Genomic DNA, 21,085 nt, shown 5'->3' on the forward strand with positions numbered 1-21,085 from the left:
CGACATTGGTGCTTTCATTGAGAGTTCCTCTGTGTCGTCACCGATAGGCTTGATGGCCTCTTCAATCGACAACGACGCAGTCCTGGGTGAGACTTTTCTCCCCAGACAGATCTTCGTATTCGGCGGCTTCGCACTGTGGGCCAACTCACTTGGCCATCTAGAGCAGATCGAAAGCTACGCCCCTGGCCGTCAGGTCAGGTTTGGAAGCCTAAACTTCACGGCCGATATCCGCGGGGACTTGATCTTCGATGGGTCTGAGCCACAACCGAGCGTGCCGCGCTGTCACAATGGGCACGACCTAACTCTGCCGCCGGATAGCACCTTGGAGGCCGCACACGAATCCGCTCCGACCCATAGTCCGGAGCCGATCGCTCAGATCGAGGACGGATGGCTGGACACCGCCTCGGGAGCTGCAACTTCTACGGTGATGGAGCCGAACACTCATCTTGTCCCGCATAATGCCCATGACTCCGAGGTGCCGGACCCCCTGCCGGAATCCGAACCTCCTGCGCCCCTGCTAGTCGAATCCGATTGGGCGCTGATCATGGAATTCACCGCTACGGACACCTTTCAGCACTCACCCTTCGGCGATATCTTAAATTCGCTGAAGCGTCTCTCACTATCCGGAGAGCCCTGGCCGAACTACGGCTAGGATGATCGGGACACAGACAATGAAGAAATTCAGAGCCCACCCACCACCCACCTTGTAGCCACCGTCAACAATCTAACCGACGTGCTAAACTACGACTCCGAAGACATCAACGGTATGGACGACGATGCCGGAGACGATCAAGAACCAGCGCCTACGGGGCACTGGAAGGCCACCTCGTCACATGACATACATATGGTGGACACCCCAAGGGGAAGCGATACCGAGGAACAACGGGACGTGGCAGAGGATAATCCCACCGATAAACAACCAAAACGGCGACGTAGACGCCGCCCTAAGTCCCGCCTCGATCAAAGCAACATTCCTAACGACCCAGCGATAGAGCAGGGCAAACCAGCGGACGACGAACATACAAACCTTCACAAAAGACTCGTCGCCACTGCAAGAAGTTTGAAGAAGGAAAAAAGGAAGCTCAAAACAGCGGAAGACATACTCAGAATGAAGTGGAGCAAAATACTCAAGACCGCAGACAAATATGGCAATGGCCATCAAACAAAGAGCTACCCGAAGTGCAAGCTGCTGCCAGAATTTGATGAGGAAGCCATAGAGCCCTCACAGTCAAAAAATAAAGAGGCCGCCTGGCCGGATAGACGGCCAGATGACAGGCCAAAAGCGACAAGCGGCACCGCACACAAGCCGACTTATGATCCTGGGAAAACGGACGGCCCAACTAGGTCCATCTACGGGCCAAAAAGAAGGGCCCCAGGAAGTAACACAACACGAAAAGTGTTCGAAGATAGCGGCACACCCAAATACAGGGGCGCCGCACACCCGCTATGTTTTACCGATGAGGTGCTGGATCATGAATTTCCAGCAGGGTTCAAACCCATAAACATAGAGGCATACGACGGCACAACAGACCCAGGAGTCTGGATAGAAGATTACATACTACACATACACATGGCTAGAGGAGATGATCTCCACACCATAAAATACCTACCCCTCAAGCTCAAAGGGCCAGCTCGGCATTGGCTCAAAAGCCTCCCAGAAAACACTGTTGGAAGTTGGGAAGAGCTTGAGGACGCGTTTAGAGCAAATTTTCAAGGGACTTATGTCCACCCTCCGGATGCAGACGATCTGAGTCATATAACCCAACAGCCCGGAGAGTCAGCGCGCAAATTCTGGAACAGGTTCCTTACCAAAAAGTACCAAATAGTCGACTGTCCGGACGCGGAAGCCTTAGCAGCTTTTAAACACAACGTCCGAGACGAATGGCTCGCCAGACACCTCGTCCAAGAGAAGCCAAGAACAATGGCCGCGCTAACAAGCCTCATGACACGCTTTTGCGCAGGAGAAGACAGCTGGCTAGCAAGATGCAGCACCAGCGACCCGAGTACATCCGAGATCAGAGATGGAAACGGAAAATCACGGCGCAGGAAAGATCAGCGCCGGAATAAAGAAAAAAGCCCAAAGGGCACGGCGGTCAACACCGGATTCGAAACCTCACGGCCAAACAATAAAACACTGCCTCTTAAGGACAACAGCGACGAGCTATCAAATTTAAACAAAATTTTAGATCGGATATGTCAAATCCACAGTACCTCCGGAAGGCCTGCAAACCATACCAACCGAAATTGTTGGGTTTTTAAACAGTCCGGCAGACTCAACGTCGGACACAAGGGGCTCGATGCGCCAAGCGAGGACGATGACGAACCCCACCAGCAGAGCACCGGAAGTCAAAAGACTTTCCCACAAGAAGTCAAAACAGTAAACTCACTTCATGTGATAGTACGGAAAACCAACACGGCACTCGCTAAGACAAGTGTCGCACGGTCCACCCCAGCGGAACACCGAGATTGGATGTCAAAACCAATCACTTTCGACCATCGGGATTAATCCAGAAGTATCCGGAACGCAGGATAGACTGCCCTGATATTGGATCCCATAATAGACGGACTGCAATTCACGCAGGTTTTGATGGATGGCGGCAGTGACTTAAACCTGCTATATCCGGACACAATCCGCAAGTTGGGATAGACCCTACTACAATTCGGCATAGCCGCACTTCCTTCAAAGGAGTGGCGCCAGGCCCTTACGCCAGGTGCACAATTTCATTATTACTAGAAGTTGTGTTCGGGTCACCTGACAACTTCCGACGAGAAAAGCTAACCTTTCATGTCGCCCCATTTAAAAGTAGCTATCAAGCATCACTGGGACGGGAAGCTTTCGTCCGCTTCAATGCAATACCACATTACGCGTCTCTTACGCTTAAAATGCCCGGTCCACGTGGCATCATTTCATTAAAAGGTCGCCTGAGACCCCGGACACGGCTGGACGAGTCCGGAATAAATAAGCTAGGGGCTACCTAGCCACACACCCCTTCACAAGGGTTTGTACATATAAGCCATGATGAGCTAGCATAGGCTCAGCTTTATTAATCTATATTTCAATTTTTTATGCACTTTCTCGCACGATTTCTTTTCAAACTAAGTTCCTCTCTTTTTATAGATGAACAGCGTGCACACCCGTCTATGATACGGCACAACGGAGACACAGGCGCAGACGTGCAGTAGGGACCCATTGCAAGGACTCTTTTCAGACTAAGACCCTACGTAAACCTTTCTTACTGTCTCTTGTTGCTATAATCCCCTGGTTTCTTATTATAACCAGAGTGGAGACTGGCGTTTTGGCATCGGCCGCGCCAGAAGAACTTGCCCGTACCTGGACACAAGGGGCTTAGGGCATTGTTTTGCCCGCTATTGTAAAGACCGAACACCTTCGGGAGTGTTCGGCGTCTCGAGTTAGGCCTTATATGCGTCAGCTCCGAATCATGTCTTTGGTCAAATGTTGGGTTTGCCCGGCTCCTGTGTTTTGCTGCCTTACGTTCCGTATCATCGGCTAATGCGGCACCAGGAGAACTACTGCGATTGTGCCCCAGTTCGGCTGGGCGAGCACCTCAGTAGAGAAAGTTGAAAACTGACTGTCATGATACAGTGAGAGACTGGTCAACCACTCGATCGACCATGGGAATGTTTAGAATTCCTCCGCTTTGATGAAGGGCCGTTTCCCGGTCAGGCACATACGCGCCCCAAATTCGGAGAGCGCGGTGCCCCCAGGGGCTATGTTGTAGCCCCACCCTCGAACTCCATGGCTAAGTGAAAGTGATAAAGCATTATAGTCTGGTTGCCTCGTTTGCTACGCTACCACCTCCTTTACAAGACCGAGACGTCAGATTAAGTGTGAAAACGCGCTATTTTTAGCGAACACCCCCGCACCTTGTGCGTGGGGGCTGAAGCCGACGACTGCCATCTTTCAGGTTATACACACGTATACATGAACGGCCGCATAGGAGATATTCTATTACTTGAACGCACAAGTATAAAAGGCGCTTACATCATAAATATTGTTTTACATCATAAAACCATTCACTCGAACGTAACATTTTTTGAGCACTGCAACTCTATTACACGAGCACCACGCAGCACTTCGCCAAAATAGTGCTCGGCGGGTAACCGGTTATCGTTCGAACCCAGGGTCACAATAGCGGTGGCATCCATCTCTGTCCAATGTGTCTTCACACAGGCGAGTGCCATCCGCGCACCCTCTATGCAGGCCGACCGCTTCATCGCCTATATATGCGGCACCGCTCCAAGAAATTGCTGCAATAAGGCAAAGTAACTCTTCGGCTCGGTCCTATCCGGCCAGACATGGGTCACTATATCCGTCATAGCAAGCCCGGACAACCTATTTAGCTCAGCCCACTCGGCCAAACGGTTGGTCAGCGGAAGTGAATACTCCGAACTATGGAATTGAGACCAAAACAGCTCTTCCGTCTTGTGATCCTTCTGGCTTCGAAAATGCACAACGGCTTCCGCCGCACTCGCTGCTAAGTCCATATAAGGGTCCTCTGGACCCCACAGTTGGCCCACCTGAGCATACTTTGGATCCGTAAACCTTCGGCGCAGCAGAAAAGGCTTGCCAGCTACAATTTCTCCGGCCTGGCGCAGCTCTTCCTTTATAGCCCGCATCGCAGAGCGGGCATCCTTGGCTTTGGCGGTGGCCTTCTCCAAGTCTTCTTGCCCCGCTAGGCGCTCCTTCCCAAGAGCCTCATTGCGGTCGGTAGCATCTTTTAACTTCACGGCCATTTCGGCCATCTCTTCCCTGCTCCGGCAGTGTGCGGCCCTTTCGGCCGCTAACTCCTCGGCCGCCCTCGAGGCTGCCGCATTACTCCTTCTAGCCTGCTCCTTGGCTTGAGCAAGTTCGGCCCGAAGGCTCTCCACAGCAGCGGCACTATCTGCATTTCACACACATGTTGTAAGGAGCTGGCTTCGGCCCCCTTACCAAGTGACCGCACAGAAACACTTACCTTGCGACTCATCAAGTCGCCTGTTGACCAGCGTGATGTCCGCATCCGCAATAGCGAGTTGCCGCTTTAGTTTAGCAACTCCATCAGTCCGGCTGGCCCCCGGATGACCCGCCACCTGCATTGGCACGGCGAAAAATTTAAACCTGCGATTTTGATCCTCGGCACACTGTCGATTTCGACAACCTACCGAGTCTCAGGGGCTACTATCTATACAGGGCGCATTCTATATGCAAAACTGTTAGAAGGTGTGTCATTTTTGCGTACCTCAAACCCCGCCAGCAAACTCCTGACGGCATTGTGCAACCCGCCTTCGGCGGACGAAATCCTTTCAATCACCATGCTCATCAATGCATGGTGATCTTCTGAGATAGACGCCTTCTCAAGCAGATCCTTCAGCCGTACACCAGTTGGCGCCGAACTATCCGGCTTTGCCAAACCCGGGGGCTCCCTCCGTGACGACACTTCAGGCTCGTCCGCCCTATCCGACGGCGCCCCGGACGGAGGCGTCTCGCTCTCCATCATCTCCGAACGAAGGTCCCCCGAAGACGAGCTCATTTGCGAAGGACGGAGATCCGAACTACAAGGTAAAAACTTTAGTTATCCTCAGAAGCACAAATAGGGATGTCCCTTATTATAAAACTCCTTTCTTTCTACTTACGGCTCGTTGGAGGGCTGACTCTTTAAGGGAGATTGTGCGGCCGGGGCCTCCCCGGACGCAGGACCCTCTGGTGAAGATTTCTTCCCCCGTTTAGGGGCTTTTGCCCCCGGGTCCTCGGAGGCAGTCCTCTTCTCCCCTTGGAGGGAGGGATTCTCGATCCCCCCTCTTTCAAGAGCCTCCTTAGGCGAGGTAGTAGCTTTCCTGCTTTCCCCTTCGCCTTCCTTTGGAGGCGCAACCTCAAGCAACCGAACCAGCACGGAATCCGGTGCGGTCTCGGGGAGGGGGGCCGGACACCGTATCAATTTTGCTGCCGCTATCCACTCCTGTTTAGAAGGAAGTTGGTCATAAGGCGAATTATCGAAAGGCAAACAAACGGTATGTCCGGACTTGGAACTACTTACTTGAGTATCCGGGCGATTGCAGCTTAGGCCAGCATCCTCGGTCAATTTCGGACGTGCCTCTTGCGATCCGAAGAATAATTTGTACATCTCCAGGGGTGTCATACCCATGAAGTGTTGAAGAATCCGTGGGCCCTCTGGATTGAGCTCCCACAGCCGGAGAGGGCGGCGTTTGCAGGGCGGGAGACGCCTAATCAGCATAACCTGCATTACCACCACCATATCGACCTCCCTCGTTTGGAGATCTCGAATCCGGCCCTGCAGTAGGGGCACGTCCTTTGACGGCCCCCAGTTGAGCCCTTGGTTGACCCACGACATCAACCATCGTGGAGGTCCCGGGCAGAATAAGGGCGGCGGCTTTTGTCTGCGGCCCCTCGGAACGGTAATATAGAACCACTCTTGCTGCCACGGGCCGAGCTCCTCTTGGAAGGAGCCAGCGGGCCACGGGGCATCGGCCCTCCTACTTATGGCCGCCCCGCCGCACTCCGCTTGACGCCCCCCGATCATCTTCGGCGCCACATTGAAGGTCTTCAGCCACAGGCCGAAGTGAGGGGTGACGCGGAGGAAGGCTTCGCAGACAACAATAAATGCGGAAATATGGAGGATGGACTCTGGAGCCAAATCGTGGAATTCCAACCCATAATAAAACATGAGCCCTCTCACAAAAGGATCCATCGGGAAGCCTAAACCCCGACGGAGGTGGGATACAAAAACGACATACTCGCCGGGCTCGGGGGTGGGGATGGCCTGCCCTTCGGCAGGCAACCTGTGCGAAATCTCATAAGCCAGGTACTTGGCCTCCCGCAGCTTTAGCACGTCCTCCTCCGTCTGCATCCACCGGCCCTGGAGGTCGGAACCGGACATCGTTGAAGGTCCAAAGCGCTCGAATCTGGAGCTCTAGGTGCTAGAACTTGGAGCGGGGAGAGGATTCGATGGAGGATTGAAGAAAAGAAACGAGCCTTGGTCCCGTTATAAAGAGGGAGAATACCAAGAGCCGTCTCCGTGACCGTTTGGGACTCGCCTTCGATAGAAGGGGCGGGGCGACGGGCGCGGTTGGGTTACCCACGTCCGTATTGATGAGAATCCCGGATTAAGGGGGAACACGATCTCTGCTTCGACAAGACGTGCCAAGGAAACCGCTTCGCTAAATGCGCTGAGGTGGTAGAGTAAAAAATGATTCAAGTAATGGCTTGGTAGTGGCGTGATGTCATGCCGCAAAAAACGTCAGCAGATTGAACTTGTGTATATATTATTCTCTCTACGGTGGAATGTGGAATTTATTTTGCAGAGCCGGACACTATCCTGGTGTTCACAATCTTCTATCATTCGGAGGAGGAACCCTCCTTGCAATGCCAAGCAATATACGCGCTGGACTTATCGTCATTGAAGCCTGGTTCAGGGGCTACTGAGGGAGTCCTGGATTAGGGGGTGTCCGGATAGCCGGACTACCATCATCAGCCGAACTATCATCGGCCGGACTATCATCATCTACCGGACTCCAAGACTATGAAGATACAAGATTGAAGACTTCGTCCCATGTCCGGATGGGACTTTCCTTGGCGTGGAAGGCAAGCTTGGCGATACGGATACGTAGATCTCCTACCATTGTAACCGACTCTATGTAACCCTAGCCCTCTACGGTGTCTATATAAACCAGATGGCTCTAGTCCGTAGGACACAACAACAACAACCATTACAATCATACCATAGGCTAGCTTCTAGGGTTTAGCCTCCTTGATCTCGTGGTAGATCCACTCTTGTAAACATCCACAATATCAATATCAATCAAGCAGGATGTAGGGTTTTACCTCCATCAAGAGGGCCCGAACCTGGGTAAAACATCGTGTCCCTTGTCTCCTGTTACCATCCGCCTAGACGCACAGTTCGGGACCCCCTACCCGAGATCCGCCGGTTTTGACACCGACACTCTCCCTCTCTCCTTGCTGGATCAAGGCATGGGAGACGTCACCGCGCTGCACGTGTGTTGAACACGGAGGTGCCGTCAGTTCGGCACTAGGATCTCCGGTGATTTGGATCACGACGAGTACGACTCCTTCAACCCCGTTCTCTTGAATGCTTCCGCTTAGCGATCTACAAGGGTATGTAGATGCACTCTCCTTCCCCTCGTTGCTGGTTTCTCCATAGATAGATCTTGGTGACACGTAGGAAAATTTTGAATTTCTGCTACGTTCCCCTACAGATTAATCTCCACCGCACACACGATCAGCCAGGAAAAAACATGTGCGATCAATCTCCACTGCACATACGACCAGCCAAGAAAAAATGTGTGCGATTAATAACAGCATCAAACACAGTTCTTTCTTATTAAATGTTTGCGATAGTCACCTTACCACACACGCTTCAAAATTATTAACTGTGTGGGTTGTACATACTAACGGAAACGTATTCCTTGGATGGACTGTGTGGAATGTACATACGAACGGAAATGTTTAGCGGGGGCTGACTGTGTGCGATGTACTTACGACCGGAAATGATTTCGCCTGTATAATTGTTTTTTAGCACTACTATACATATAAATGTATTCGCTCGCTCGCCGGTCGCACACGACCTCATTTTGCCGAGCATGTGTGCCAGGAGGGCATATCTCCGACGGTTTCTGGGTTGTGTGGGAAGGGCCCCCCTATCGCCCACACTCACTTGGCGGCGGTTCCAAATGCCGTCGCGGAAAGGGGTTTAAAACCGTTTGTATAGCATCGACGCGTACCAGTGGGAGCCTAGTTTATTTTTCTCACTAGCTTTTATAATAATGTTAAAATGACCCCCAATCAATATGGGATTGATACTATTTTTAAAATTTCTAGATAGCTCAGCGAGAAAGATGGCTTTCCCTTCTAATTGAGCATCTCCATGCACCACTACCAAGTCCCAGATTGGTCTGGTTTTTAAATCTTGGACAGTCATTTTAATATGATAATCTCTTTCATCCTGTGAAATCACCTCTAAAGTAGTATAATTAACCTGCAACAGTAACCCACCAGATTTCCCCCTAGCAGGAGTGAAATGCCAGTGGAAGTCTCTGCCAGCACATAATTGTTGCAAATCATTTTTAGAAAGTTGTTGTCTCATTGTCTGTTGCAGGACCAAGAAGTCAACCTTCATATCCATGATCATTTCCCTAACGCTGCGTTTGGATGTCTGTGACGAGGCCTCAAATTGGATTTGGTATTCCTCAACTCCCAATTCAGTTGTTTGGCATGCACACCGAAACAGCAGTCTGAATTAGGACGAATACAGGCACGAAACAAGTTGCAGGCGCCGAGGCGTCCGATGTTTCCGAGCTCTCCTACTCCGATTTGGCCTGAATCATCCATCCCGCAAAAGGTAACGATTCGCTTCTTCTTTCCCCCTCTCGCCCAGGCCTAGGGAAACATCAGCCCCCGTGCGCTCAGGGAAGGCACACCAGCGGCGGCGCCCAGATACTCCACTCGCCAGCCCTCCTTCTCCAACTCCGGCCCCTTCTTCCCCGTCGTCGCAGCTCGTTCCCCTCCTTCCATGGCCGCCCCATCTCATGTGCCACCCCATCTCGCCATGCCACGGTCTGCCCCTACCGTCTGCCGACGCTCCTCCTCCTCTAGCCCTGCTCCGTCCGCTAGATCCCCTACTCCCATGGCCGCCGGATCCCCTACTCCCATGGCCACCGGACCCCCTCCACCTCAGCCGCCGATACCCATCTCCTCTGCTCGTTCCCCATCTCTCGCCAGATCCCCTCTTCTACCCTCTCGTTCTTCCCCTGCATCTTCTTTGCAGCAAGCATAATGGTGATAATATTTCTTTCTTTTGTAGGTTTGCTAGGACGTCATGCTTAATTTTTGGCCAAGTATATCTGCCTCGTATTTGAATATAGTCCAGTTTGGACGAAGCACTATGCAATTCCATAGTTTGCCATCCAAACATGATTTGGTATTGAAACCTCCCTTAGATTACATGAGCCAATATCATGAGCACCCAAACACTTGAATTCATATTCGTGGCCATTACAGTTTCCTCACTGAATTGGAATTGAAATCAATTCAATACGGAGGCTTCCAATACAGACATCCAAACGCAGCGTAAGGAATCTTCTTTTGATGCCCCCCCCAAAACCTCTCATATTCCAGAATATACCTCTCACCTTTTTTTTCTTAGCAGAAGATTGTAAAACTTCTATAGCAGAAGCAGTTTTAACACCAGAACCTCCAGTGTTTCTGCCTCTATTTTTTCCTTTTTTGGAAGAAAAAACCCCTCTCAACATATCCCAATTTTCCTCTTCTTCTTTATCTTCATCATTATCCCCCTGGTCTAATAAGTCCTCCAAAGTATGTTCCCCAGTGTAATGTCAGTTTCCTTAGGAACAGAGGTTTATTTTTTAATTTTTATTGTATTCAGCTAACCACAAATCAATTCTAGCCTATTCCACAACTTTATCAATTCTAAATTGTGTTTAACTATCTCAGGTTTGTTACCTAAACTAATCCCCCCACAACAACTTTCTGAAGGAGACTATCGGGTCTAGATAAAATCCCAGGAGATGGAAGCTCACCATATTTGCCTTTTTAGCTTCTCTTTCCTTGGCCAACTCTGTAATGTTGCAGTTCTCCTTCCCTTTAAGTCTGGCACATCTTCTCAGTTCTTCTTCCTCTGTCAAGTCTATTTCCCCTTTCCTAGCTTTCTTCACCTTTGTCCCAAAAGAGTCTGTCTCCTGACTAGCAGTGTAATCCACTGGCTCCATATATCCTAGGCCAATGGCTTGCTCCATCAGCTCTAGGACTGGCATCCCTTCTCCTCCCTCCTGTTTGTCTTCCCCTGCCAATTCATCATCAATAGCTTCCTCCTCTTCTCCCCCTTCTATGATTTTCTCACCAGACTGGGACCCCTTCACCTCATCACTCACCTTCAAATTGATTTGTAATAATTCATGTTGTCTCCTAACTTCCTTTTGTAGAGTTTTCCTTATAATCTCCATCACTTTCCTTTTCTTGCATCAGTTGTGCAGTCTGTCTAGCAGCAAGCTCTTCTGCCTTTTGTAACCTCACCATCAGGCTGTCCTCTCCCCCTGCATCCTTCTTGCAGTCCCTGCTCCCATTTTCTCTCTAGCTGTTTCAATAGTTTGGCTTTTCTCTCCTGCTTTTAGTACCATTTGTTCATACTGTTTCAGCCCCAAGCTTCCCAGACTCACATTTTGTTTCCCAGGTTCAGATTGTTTGCTTTTCTTCTGCATATCATTTTCTCTTTGTGCGGCAAAGTTTTCTAAATCCAAATAATCAAAGTTTTTTCTCTTATTCCCCTCATCACACTTGTACCACACCTACTCTGCAACTGAATCAAACTCAAAACCTATGTCATATAGTAGCAGATCTTTTGTAGTTATCTCAGTCCCTGCTGGAATCTTGTGCAAATCTCTCACTCCCACCTTCACCTTGATTTCCTTCTTAGAGTGAATATGTTCCGCATCTACTTCTACCACAGGCCCTAGAGCTGAACCAATTTCACACCCCCCCCCCAAGTAGTGTCTCAAAGTATCAGGCACCCCTCACATCTTAATCCATACAGAGTGAAGTTTCCCCATAGCTTTATCATCTGGACTCCAAAAAGTCCACCTCTACCATTACTCCAGTACCAAGCAGAGTGAATTTTCCAAAGTTTTTCAGCTCCACCAACTTGGCCTTGTTAGGGAATCTCATCAGAAAGGTCTTGGGGCTCTGGAATTTGGCTCTCCAAGTCCACCCTCATTCAAACAACTTACTAAACCCATAAGCAACTTTAGTTTCATTCAGCTGTCCAGATTGTACTGTAACTAGAGCCATAGGGTTTGTATGTTCAGCAGCAACTATACCTTTGGTATTTTGTACCAGCAAACACCCCAGACCTCTAGCTCCATAACCCACATATTTGGCCACTGGTTTGACTTGTCTCAGCATCGTGCATTCCTCAGTATTGTGGGATGGCCTCTAACACACCACACAGAATACCTTATTCTTGCAATCACTTTTCAGATGACCTTGCTCTTTACATTTGACACAGAAAATCTCCTTAGCACCCCCTAATTCTTTACTTTTTACCGCCTCCTTAGTTCCTTCCTCTTTTGTCACCCCATGTGGCTGTAAAACCTCCTGCTTTGGAGTGTTTGAGAGCAAATATTGGTACTGTTAAGTCTGCTCATGTGGTATGAAACCAAACGGTCCAAGGCCCATTCCAACTGGCACCATCTGAGGGAAATTGGTGTTACTCATCACTAGGAAACTTCCTGCCATCTGAACATGCCCACCCTTCATTCCCATCTGTTGCAGATTAGGGTTACCAACAACAAATCCGTTCCCAGGTCCAGTCTCCCCATTTCCAGTCTGAGATCTCTCCTGTTGGTTCCCAAATCTGCCTGAGTTAAATCTGCATGGCTTGCCATCAGTATCTCTGCCACTCCCCATCGAAGTTCCTTCCCCTCCAGACCCACTGCTATTTGCCCCATACCATCCTCTAAAATTTCCATCTCTATCTCTCCAATCTTAACTATCCTGATCTCTCACATCTTGTGTGTTGAATCCCCTATCAGAATTACCAGGCTTTCCATAGAAATTACCTCTCCCACCAATGCCAGCTCCTCTCCCTGGTCTTGGCCTCTAGTTGTCTTGTCTGCCTGCCATAGTCTCCTCCTTTCCCTAGTAATTTTCTTCTTCCTCGGATCTCTCTCCCAAGCTTTCTACCGCCGTGCTTCTGTTAGGGTTAGGTAGGTGGAGGAAGTCCAGTTCTAGTGTGCGAGCTAAAATTCCCCATTTATATAAGGCCATTTTCACCTTTTCTTCCTCTAGGCCACCCCAGCTGGCCACATCATTGGGCCTGAAACCTCTTAGGCCCAAATCTCCCATATCTCTCCAAGGCCTGGTGTCCATTTTGCTTTTCCCTAACCTCTCCTTCTCATTTTCCTTTCCTCAAGCTTCATTAGCAGCTTCTTCCAACATTAAGTTCTCAGGAATTCCCTTTCTCTCTAGATCTCTATGAATAATCTCTAAATCTCTTGTTCTCCTTATCTCCTTCACTATTTTTCGCCTCTATGAGCTTTTCTTTCTCCATCTCAATGTCACTTAGGTATTCTGGAAATCTGGTTAAATCCCAAATGTTTGGAGACATAGGTTTATTTTTTATCAATGGCATCCCTATTTTATTGTTATGATATTTTCCACAATTAGGGGAATTAATAGAAGTATAATTTTCTTGACAATCAGTCGGAAATTTCCTATTCTACCTCTCGTCAATTCCTTTTTCATTTTTCAAAAACAAACTCTGAACATATTGGTCCAAATTTTTCTTCATCTTATGATTCACCCGCCTAATTCGGCGTTGTATATCAATTTCATGAAATCCCCCCCCCCCCGATTTATGAACAGGAGGTATCGGAATGGGCATGGGATGACGAGCAATACCTGACATGGCGACATCATCGTCAGAATTGTCGCTTGAATCTTCACTAGCCAGCCTCTAGAAATGGTTGCTGGCTAGGAAGGGCTCAAGCATCGATTCCGGTGAGGCGTGCTGAATGGCGTGGCGTCGGAGTTGGAGGAGGCGGAGCAAGTCGAGCGGAGTGGCGCGGCATCTGTACCACCACCTGCGGTGGCTGCTCCACCGAGTTGTTGCAGATCTCGATTGGGGCGATGGCTGATCCTGGGGCAGGGAGGGCCAGGCCTCCCTCGTGAGATCTGAGTGTCGATCCTCTCATGGCCGGGGCAAGGTCCGCGGTCTCGAAGGAGGTGAACGCAACCCACTTCCTTGCCACGGACCTCACCGGCGAATCCGCCTGGTCCATCACCCACATCAGCACCTCCAGCGAGTGTTTGCGCCTCCCTTGCCCAAAGAGTGACCTCTCCTCCGCCGCCGTCAGTCCCTCGTAGACCGCCTCCGCCTCCGCATACATTGTTTTTTTTGTTTTTGTACCACGACCCGATATCTCTCCGGCGATCCCTTAGCCGCGCATCCCTTCCCGCGAACCTCAGCATCTTTTCCTCGCTGATCTCCACCATCTCCGCCGCGAACGCCTGCTAGGAGAGGAGTGGACGGGGTGTGGAGGAGGATATGTGGAATATGTGAGGGACTCGGAGCGTGCTCACCAGATATACAACCCGAATTTAATCCCCCATCGGCCGCAATTCCTCTCCCATCGGCCGTAAATCCTCCCTCGCCAGCTCCCGAGGCGCCTCCTTCGTCGGGTGGCTTCTCCTCGATGTGCGCGACGTGACATGGGAAAACGATCGTGCCATCAGGGATCAACACGATCCTTCCCCTGGTGCGCGAGTCCACTATGTACCCCCTCTCATCGACGAGGCACGCCATCGCCGGGTGCGTATACAGTACCACCTCTCCATGGCGATACCTGAGCACGCTCGCCGCCCGGAGATCAGCGGCGAACCATGCCGGCCATCTTTGTGCATCGGGGTCGCCAGACGTGTCGCCAGAGATGTGTCGAGCCATCGTCAGTCTGACTACGTGTCGAGCCCCCGAAACAAGTTTAATTGGTGCTAAAATATAATGAAATCAAGATCATTCCTCAATCACTTGGTGGGGAAGATTCCGGTGACCAATGTCCCTAATCCAAGCATCATTTGCCTATGCATCCTTGACCTTTCTGCCCTTCCGCCTTGATATGTTAAAACAGTTTGGGGTGATCAATCGGAGCAGCGACGTACATAGCCAAGTAGATTCCTAGAATTTTGCAGTTTCATTGTTACCAATGGTGACAGATGTTGCTGCCGCAAAGGGGTAAACTCAGAAATAGCTAAGTGGGAATACCCAAGTAAGTCTAATCCTGAATCGGATGAATTCCGCCACTAAGATGAATTAATGAAGATCTTTACCTTCTTCATAGTTGATGGGTGCTCCCCGTTTCCTCCAAACTTCCGCCGTAAAGTCTTGGTCGTTGTCGAAATTGAGATCTGCGAGCACCATGGTCGGACCTAAATAGGTGTCCGCCGTGTCCGGAGTGGAACACGGTGCAGATTCGCGGTGGATCAGCACGGCCGGGTGCCGCCGGCGGTGGGGTGGTGGGGACTAGGCGGAAATCCGGTAAGAAAAAAGGTAATACGTATATCATTATAAAAGAATGGTAAACTCTCAACTAAAAAATGCTAAACTCAGGAATACCCATGCAAGGTCGAAATCCTGCACCTACGGACCCATACGCATGTTTTATGTAACCTTCCAACTAATCTAAACGTCCCTCCGAATTTCGTCGGCCCCTCCCTTCCCCCAACTCCAGTCCTGACCTCCCGCGTTAATAAGCACGTAAATTTCATACGTAGGTGTAGCAAAGCTCCATGTAGGGTCAATCCTACATGTATGATTGACATGTAGGGCCGGTTCCTTTTACTACAGTTTTTGTACGTCCCACGTCGTGTACGCATCACATCATGAACAGTATGTACTCAAGTTCGAAATGTGGTAATGACGAGACTAGTATCGGCCTTTGGCCTCAGCTTTGCTTTCAAGCAGATGGCCGGGGCAGTGGCCACCACGAGTCCACGAGAAGAGACGGGACATAGATTTTTGACAACACATGCATCCATCCATGACGCCTACGGATCAGAGCGGGGAGGACACCGAGCATCGATCAAACTGACGCGCGCCTGTTCTCGGATGGCGGCCTGAGCCCGCCCGCGATGAGCTGTAACACACGCCAACACTGTGGGTAATTTTGGGCGCCAATTTCCGCACTGTGGTTGACTGTTCTTCTCCGTTTAGAATCGCAGGGAGAAGCACTGTTCTCTGAGGGCGAGGCAGCAGGCTGAATTCGGCCGGCCGGCATCCGATGCACCGCGGATAACGAACGGTAAAGAGCCGCCGGTCCACGGCTGTCGACGCAACCTCCGACACCGAGCGGCCGAGCAGGGGACGCTCCCGCTCCCGTCCACACGGCTTGAGCCGTCTTACGTAGCAGTAAATTTCATGCCGCTACTCGAGCGCACTCACGCTGCGTCTGCATTTTTGGAAGATCCAGCCTGTTCTTATTCTCTGCTTCTGCTTCCAAGAAAGGCACATGCTACTAATAATAACAATGGGAGGAATATTGACTGTGGTAAGCCGTTCCAATCTCTCCATAGTGAGACACGAGGGAAACACCAAGAACTGTTCTTGTAACAAAACACCAAGAACCGGATGGTATTGTTCTTATTCCGAACCAGCACCCCCGGGCACCCCCGTTTTGCGGACGAAATGGGCCGGGAGTGAGTAAAGGAGCAATGCTACATCTACTAAACCTTACGTAAGGCTTCGTAACTTTGTTCGTAGATGTAGTATTATTGGTGAGTAAAATCACTCACTTTTGCTGCGCGGGCTAAATACGGGTTACTGGTACCACCAACTGCTGAAGCCACCACCTGCAGGAGTTACTGAAAACAGAGCGTGCTGAATTTCAACCGCATCGCCGACGACAGAGACGAGTGAGCAAAGCGCACACGACGCACGAGGAACGAGCTGGATTTCTTCCGTGCGATGATGGGCTGTGGTCTGTGGCCTCTGGGCTCTCTGGCAGTCTGGCTGGCTGGAGACGGGTCAGGTCAGAAGAACAAAGAGAGGAGCTAGGGGGTAAAAACACAAAGAAATAGAGCGTGTCCATCGGCCGTGACGTCCATCTACCTAAGATACCTGAACCAGTGACCTCATGTGAACGGAGCAGGCCACGCACACTGCCTTCCTCGCTAGCTTTTCCATTCTGCACACCCTACCAAAGCCCGGCCGCGGGCTCTATAAAGCGCACCGCAGAAGCAAAGCAGCTACCTCATCGCCTCGCCTCGTCTCTTGCTCTCTCTCTTTGCCTTCTTGCTCGGCCTCCTCCTCGCAGCAGCAGCAGCCTCTCAGCTTCTCTCGTTGCATTATTCGACGGACGCCGACTGCTGAGGAGATCCAGCAAGGAAGTGAGAAATGGTTAGGACCTATGCTCCACCTCTACCTCGTTCCTAGTTATTTTCTCTACGTGGCTGCAGCTAGCCAGGGATCAGTTTCGTCTTGCTTTGTACTAGTCTCTGAGTCTTTGTTAGATAAGAATCTGCTGGCAAGTCTAACAGTATGTGTCTCGATGTATGGCTGCAGTCTGCGAACGAGGGAGACCTGACGATGAGGGTGATCGCCATGGGCGGCGATGCCGCCGCGGAGAGGAGGGCTGCCGAGGAGAAGCTCTGCGAGTACACCCTCGACGGCTCCGTGGACATCAAGGGGCGGCCGGCGGTGAAGGGCAAGTCCGGAGGATGGCTCGCCGGAGGCCTTATTCTCGGTAATTAATTTCATCATCTTTTCTTTAGGCGAAAAACAGCAAGGATTTCCCCCTACCAGCTGCATATATTATCTGCTGATCACCGTCTCCCTCCACTAGAAAAGCTAGCAGAACGAAACGAAAAGACAAGATTTGATAACCAGGCTTTTTCCCAGTGAACTTTACGCCGCTGTGATACGTAGGAGTAGTGCAGCGGCACATACTTGTGGTGGTAGTGCAAGTCCATCGATCTGAGGTGACGTTTTGCCTCAAAGCAGCTGGTAGACACCGGCCCTTTTGCGGAATTCTGCATGCTGAGGTGACATCGGCCATGCAGCGCCCGGAACTGGGGATTCCCCGCCACGGGGGAGGCGCCTCGGGCGCACTACGAATGCTACTTCAGGGCAGTACCATTACGAGACAGCAGACGTATCATCCATACGATCCAACACTAGCCATCGGCCGATCCATCTGTAGCGCTGGCTGGCTGGCTATGTGGTTGGTTGGACGACAGTGTTGGCGCTCTCCTAGCTAGCTGCCACAACTGTAAGTTATTATTGGCACTGAAGTGACGCGCTTCGGTTGATCAGTCGGCGCTCCACGTTGCCTTCAGGGGGAAGCGTCGAAAGGCGATTTCGTTTTCGTTGTACAGTTTACACTTTTGTTGGCACTGTACCGGTTTGTGTGTATGTCGTCGCGTGGTTAGCCAGCCATTAGCATTTAGTAGTGTAGTACCGACTGATGAATGAACCGACCCTTGCCGGTGGTCATGCATCTAATTTGATTTGATGCTTTGATTTGCAGTGAACCAGGGCCTGGCGACGATGGCCTTCTTCGGCGTGAACGTGAACCTGGTGCTGTTCCTGACGAGGGTGGTGCAGCAGAGCAACGGCGACGCGGCCAACAACGTGAGCAAGTGGACGGGCACCGTCTACATGTTCTCCCTCATCGGCGCCTTCCTCAGCGACTCCTACTGGGGCCGCTACAAGACCTGCGCCATCTTCCAGGCCATGTTCGTCCTCGTAAGCACTCCTACCCAACCTCTGTAGGTTTTTCTAGTTTGTACTGTGGTTTTGTACGCGCGATCGATGGGCGATCACTGTCGCGGTGCACATCAGGGACGGGCGTACGTAGTACGTAGGTGGTACCGCGCGCGCGGCCGTGGGCTGATGATGCGCTGTGCACCTTTTTGCAGGGGCTCGGGCTGCTGTCGCTCTCCTCGCGGCTATACCTCATCAGGCCGGTCGGGTGCGGCACGGAGCACACGCCCTGCGCCTCGCACTCCGGCACGGAGATGGGGATCTTCTACATCGCGCTCTACATGATCGCCTTCGGCAACGGCGGCTACCAGCCCAACATCGCCACCTTTGGGGCCGACCAGTTCGACGAGGAGGACCCCGCCGAGGCGCACTCCAAGGTCTCCTTCTTCAGCTACTTCTACCTGGCGCTCAACCTCGGCTCGCTCTTCTCCAACACCTTCCTCAGCTACCTCCAGGACCATGGCAAATGGGTTCTCGGGTTTTGGGCCTCCACCGGCGCCGCCGCCACCGCCTTGCTGCTCTTCCTCAGCGGGACGCCCCAGTACCGCCACGCGCAGCCCTGCGGCAACCCCATGGCCAGCATCTGCCAGGTGGCCTCCGCCGCCTGCAGGAACTGGAAGTCTGGCGGCGTGTCGCCCGACGTGGAGATCCTGTACGAGGGCGACGAGAAGACGGACGCCGGTTCAAGGAAGCTTCTGCACACTAAAGGCTTCAGGTTCTTGGACCGCGCGGCACTCACCACCGAAGACACCAACTCCAAGCTCGCCACCTGCAGCAAAACGCGCGACCAGTGGAAGCTGTGCACGGTGACGCAGGTGGAGCAAGTGAAGAGCATCCTCCGGATCCTCCCTATCTGGGTCTGCACCATCCTCTACTCCGTCGTCTTCACCCAGATGGCGTCGCTCTTCGTCGTGCAGGGGGCCGCGATGCGCCGGGCCACACCTTTGGGCGGCTTCTCGATCCCGGCCTCCAGCATGTCGGCCTTCGACATCCTCACCGTGGCCACCACCATCTTCCTGTACCGGCGGGCCATCTGCCCATTCCTGGCACGGTTCACCGGCCGCTCGACCGGACCCACCGAGCTGCAGAGGATGGGCCTTGGCCTGGTCCTCGGCGCAATGGCCATGGCCACCGCCGGCACGGTCGAGCACTTCAGGAAGGCCAGCGCGACCACCGCCAACAGCAGCGAGCTGCACATCCTGTGGCAGGTGCCGCAGTACGCGCTGATCGGCGTGTCGGAGGTGATGATGTACGTGGGCCAGCTCGAGTTCTTCAACGGCGAGATGCCCGACGGGTTCAAGAGCTTCGGCAGCGCGCTGTGCATGATGTCCATGTCCCTCGGCAACTACTTCAGCGACATCATCGTGAGCGCGGTGACCAAGGCCACCGCCGTGGACGGGCGGCCGGGCTGGATACCGGCGGACCTGAACGAGGGCCACCTCAACAAGTTCTACTTCCTGCTCGCCATACTCTCTGTCGCCGACTTCGCGGTGTACCTCGTCTTCGCCGGCCGCTACAGGAAGAGCTGCAAGGTGGACGGGCGGAGCGACGACGAGGAGGAAGGGAGCGTGGACGACGAGGAGGCATGCCACGCGTGACTCGGCGGCCTCTCTCGACGGCCGCCTGGCTGCGGTGGTTCTTGAGATCGGAGACTTCATGCACGAGCATTGGTACGTACGTTCAGCGCGCGCGACGGGTCTCTCGTTGATGATAGGACATGCATGGGATCGGCGGTGGCTGGCTGCTGCTGCGACTAAAGGATAAGCATGCCAGTGTCATGTGCAACTACGATGGCATGTACGCCTATGTCTAGCTATGTGTTCGTTTCTTGGCATTTTTGGCCAGTGTGACGCTGTAACTGACCACTACTTATGTTCACGGTACCGCTGACTAGTCTGCTACCACTTCATTTATATGCATGCATGGACAGCGCACTTCATTTGTATGCATAACTTTCTTTCTTCCTGTTGGTTCCGGTTTGCAACAGACCCTGCACACTATATATACTAGATGATACCCCGCGCGTTGATGCGGGAATTGTAGAAAGAAATAAGAGGATATATTAGAGAAATGAAATATAGATAATTTGAATATACTTGTTAACCAGTCATCCATCTACCAGCTAAAGTAAAATCATTTCATAAAACGGAACAATTCACAACTGGGAAGAAAAATACAAAGATTGTGTGTTTCTTATATCATATCAATGTTTGCCGGTGTTTCTGTTCCCAGTGACTACTCAACCATCCGCTCAAACCAAAATAACCGACACACAAAGAGCAGATAAAGAAACACAAAGCAAATAAACATTGGAGATCTCCCTGGGAGGTGGTAATGCTTCTTCTTTGTCACCTGCATGAAATTCCTTATCTTCATCTGGCCACAATAGCGAGCAGTCATCTGCATTAACAGGGAGGACAAAACAGAATAGTGTGCAAGAAGATTTGCATGATGGTGAGAATAGAAGCGTACCAGTTCAGGTTGTATCATAATTCTACAAATTTATTCAATCTACTACTTTCAGTGAATGAAATTATTATTCAAAAATTAGCGAGAAAAGTAAGTTTTAAAATAAAATAAGGTTGTGAGCCAATTAGACTTCATAAGACAATGCCAGGCCAGGGAGAAAGCTCTTAAACTTTGCATAGTGGAACTTTGGTTCAATAACGGAACATAGCATCCCATAAGCATATTATGCATTCCGTACATTCTATTCTAATTAATATTGTTAGAATTATGGCTTGGGAAGTCAGGATACCTTGTTACAAACAAAAGGCATGTAC

At 51.3% G+C, this 21,085-nt stretch overlaps 1 protein-coding gene across 1 annotated transcript; it reads left to right on the forward strand.

The window, feature by feature from the left end:
- Nucleotides 1-16,797: 16,797 nt before the first annotated feature.
- On the forward strand, nucleotides 16,798-20,267 carry LOC119325392 (protein NRT1/ PTR FAMILY 7.2-like). The gene is made up of 4 exons (XM_037599145.1): nucleotides 16,798-16,937; nucleotides 17,103-17,283; nucleotides 18,067-18,284; nucleotides 18,458-20,267. Exons 1-4 carry the CDS (start codon nucleotides 16,935-16,937, stop codon nucleotides 19,898-19,900), a joined length of 1,845 nt encoding a protein of 614 aa, XP_037455042.1. The 5' UTR covers nucleotides 16,798-16,934; the 3' UTR covers nucleotides 19,901-20,267.
- Nucleotides 20,268-21,085: the final 818 nt, after the last annotated feature.

The sequence above is a fragment of the Triticum dicoccoides genome, chromosome 6B (assembly GCF_002162155.2).
Source record: "Triticum dicoccoides isolate Atlit2015 ecotype Zavitan chromosome 6B, WEW_v2.0, whole genome shotgun sequence".
Classification (NCBI taxonomy): domain Eukaryota; kingdom Viridiplantae; phylum Streptophyta; class Magnoliopsida; order Poales; family Poaceae; genus Triticum; species Triticum dicoccoides.

Bases quoted from the DNA above. Each gene is read 5' to 3' on its own strand.
- LOC119325392 (XM_037599145.1), top strand. The intron at 17,284-18,066 runs GTAATTAATTTC...TTTGATTTGCAG, and splicing joins CGCCGGAGGCCTTATTCTCG to TGAACCAGGGCCTGGCGACG. The intron at 18,285-18,457 runs GTAAGCACTCCT...ACCTTTTTGCAG, and splicing joins TCCAGGCCATGTTCGTCCTC to GGGCTCGGGCTGCTGTCGCT.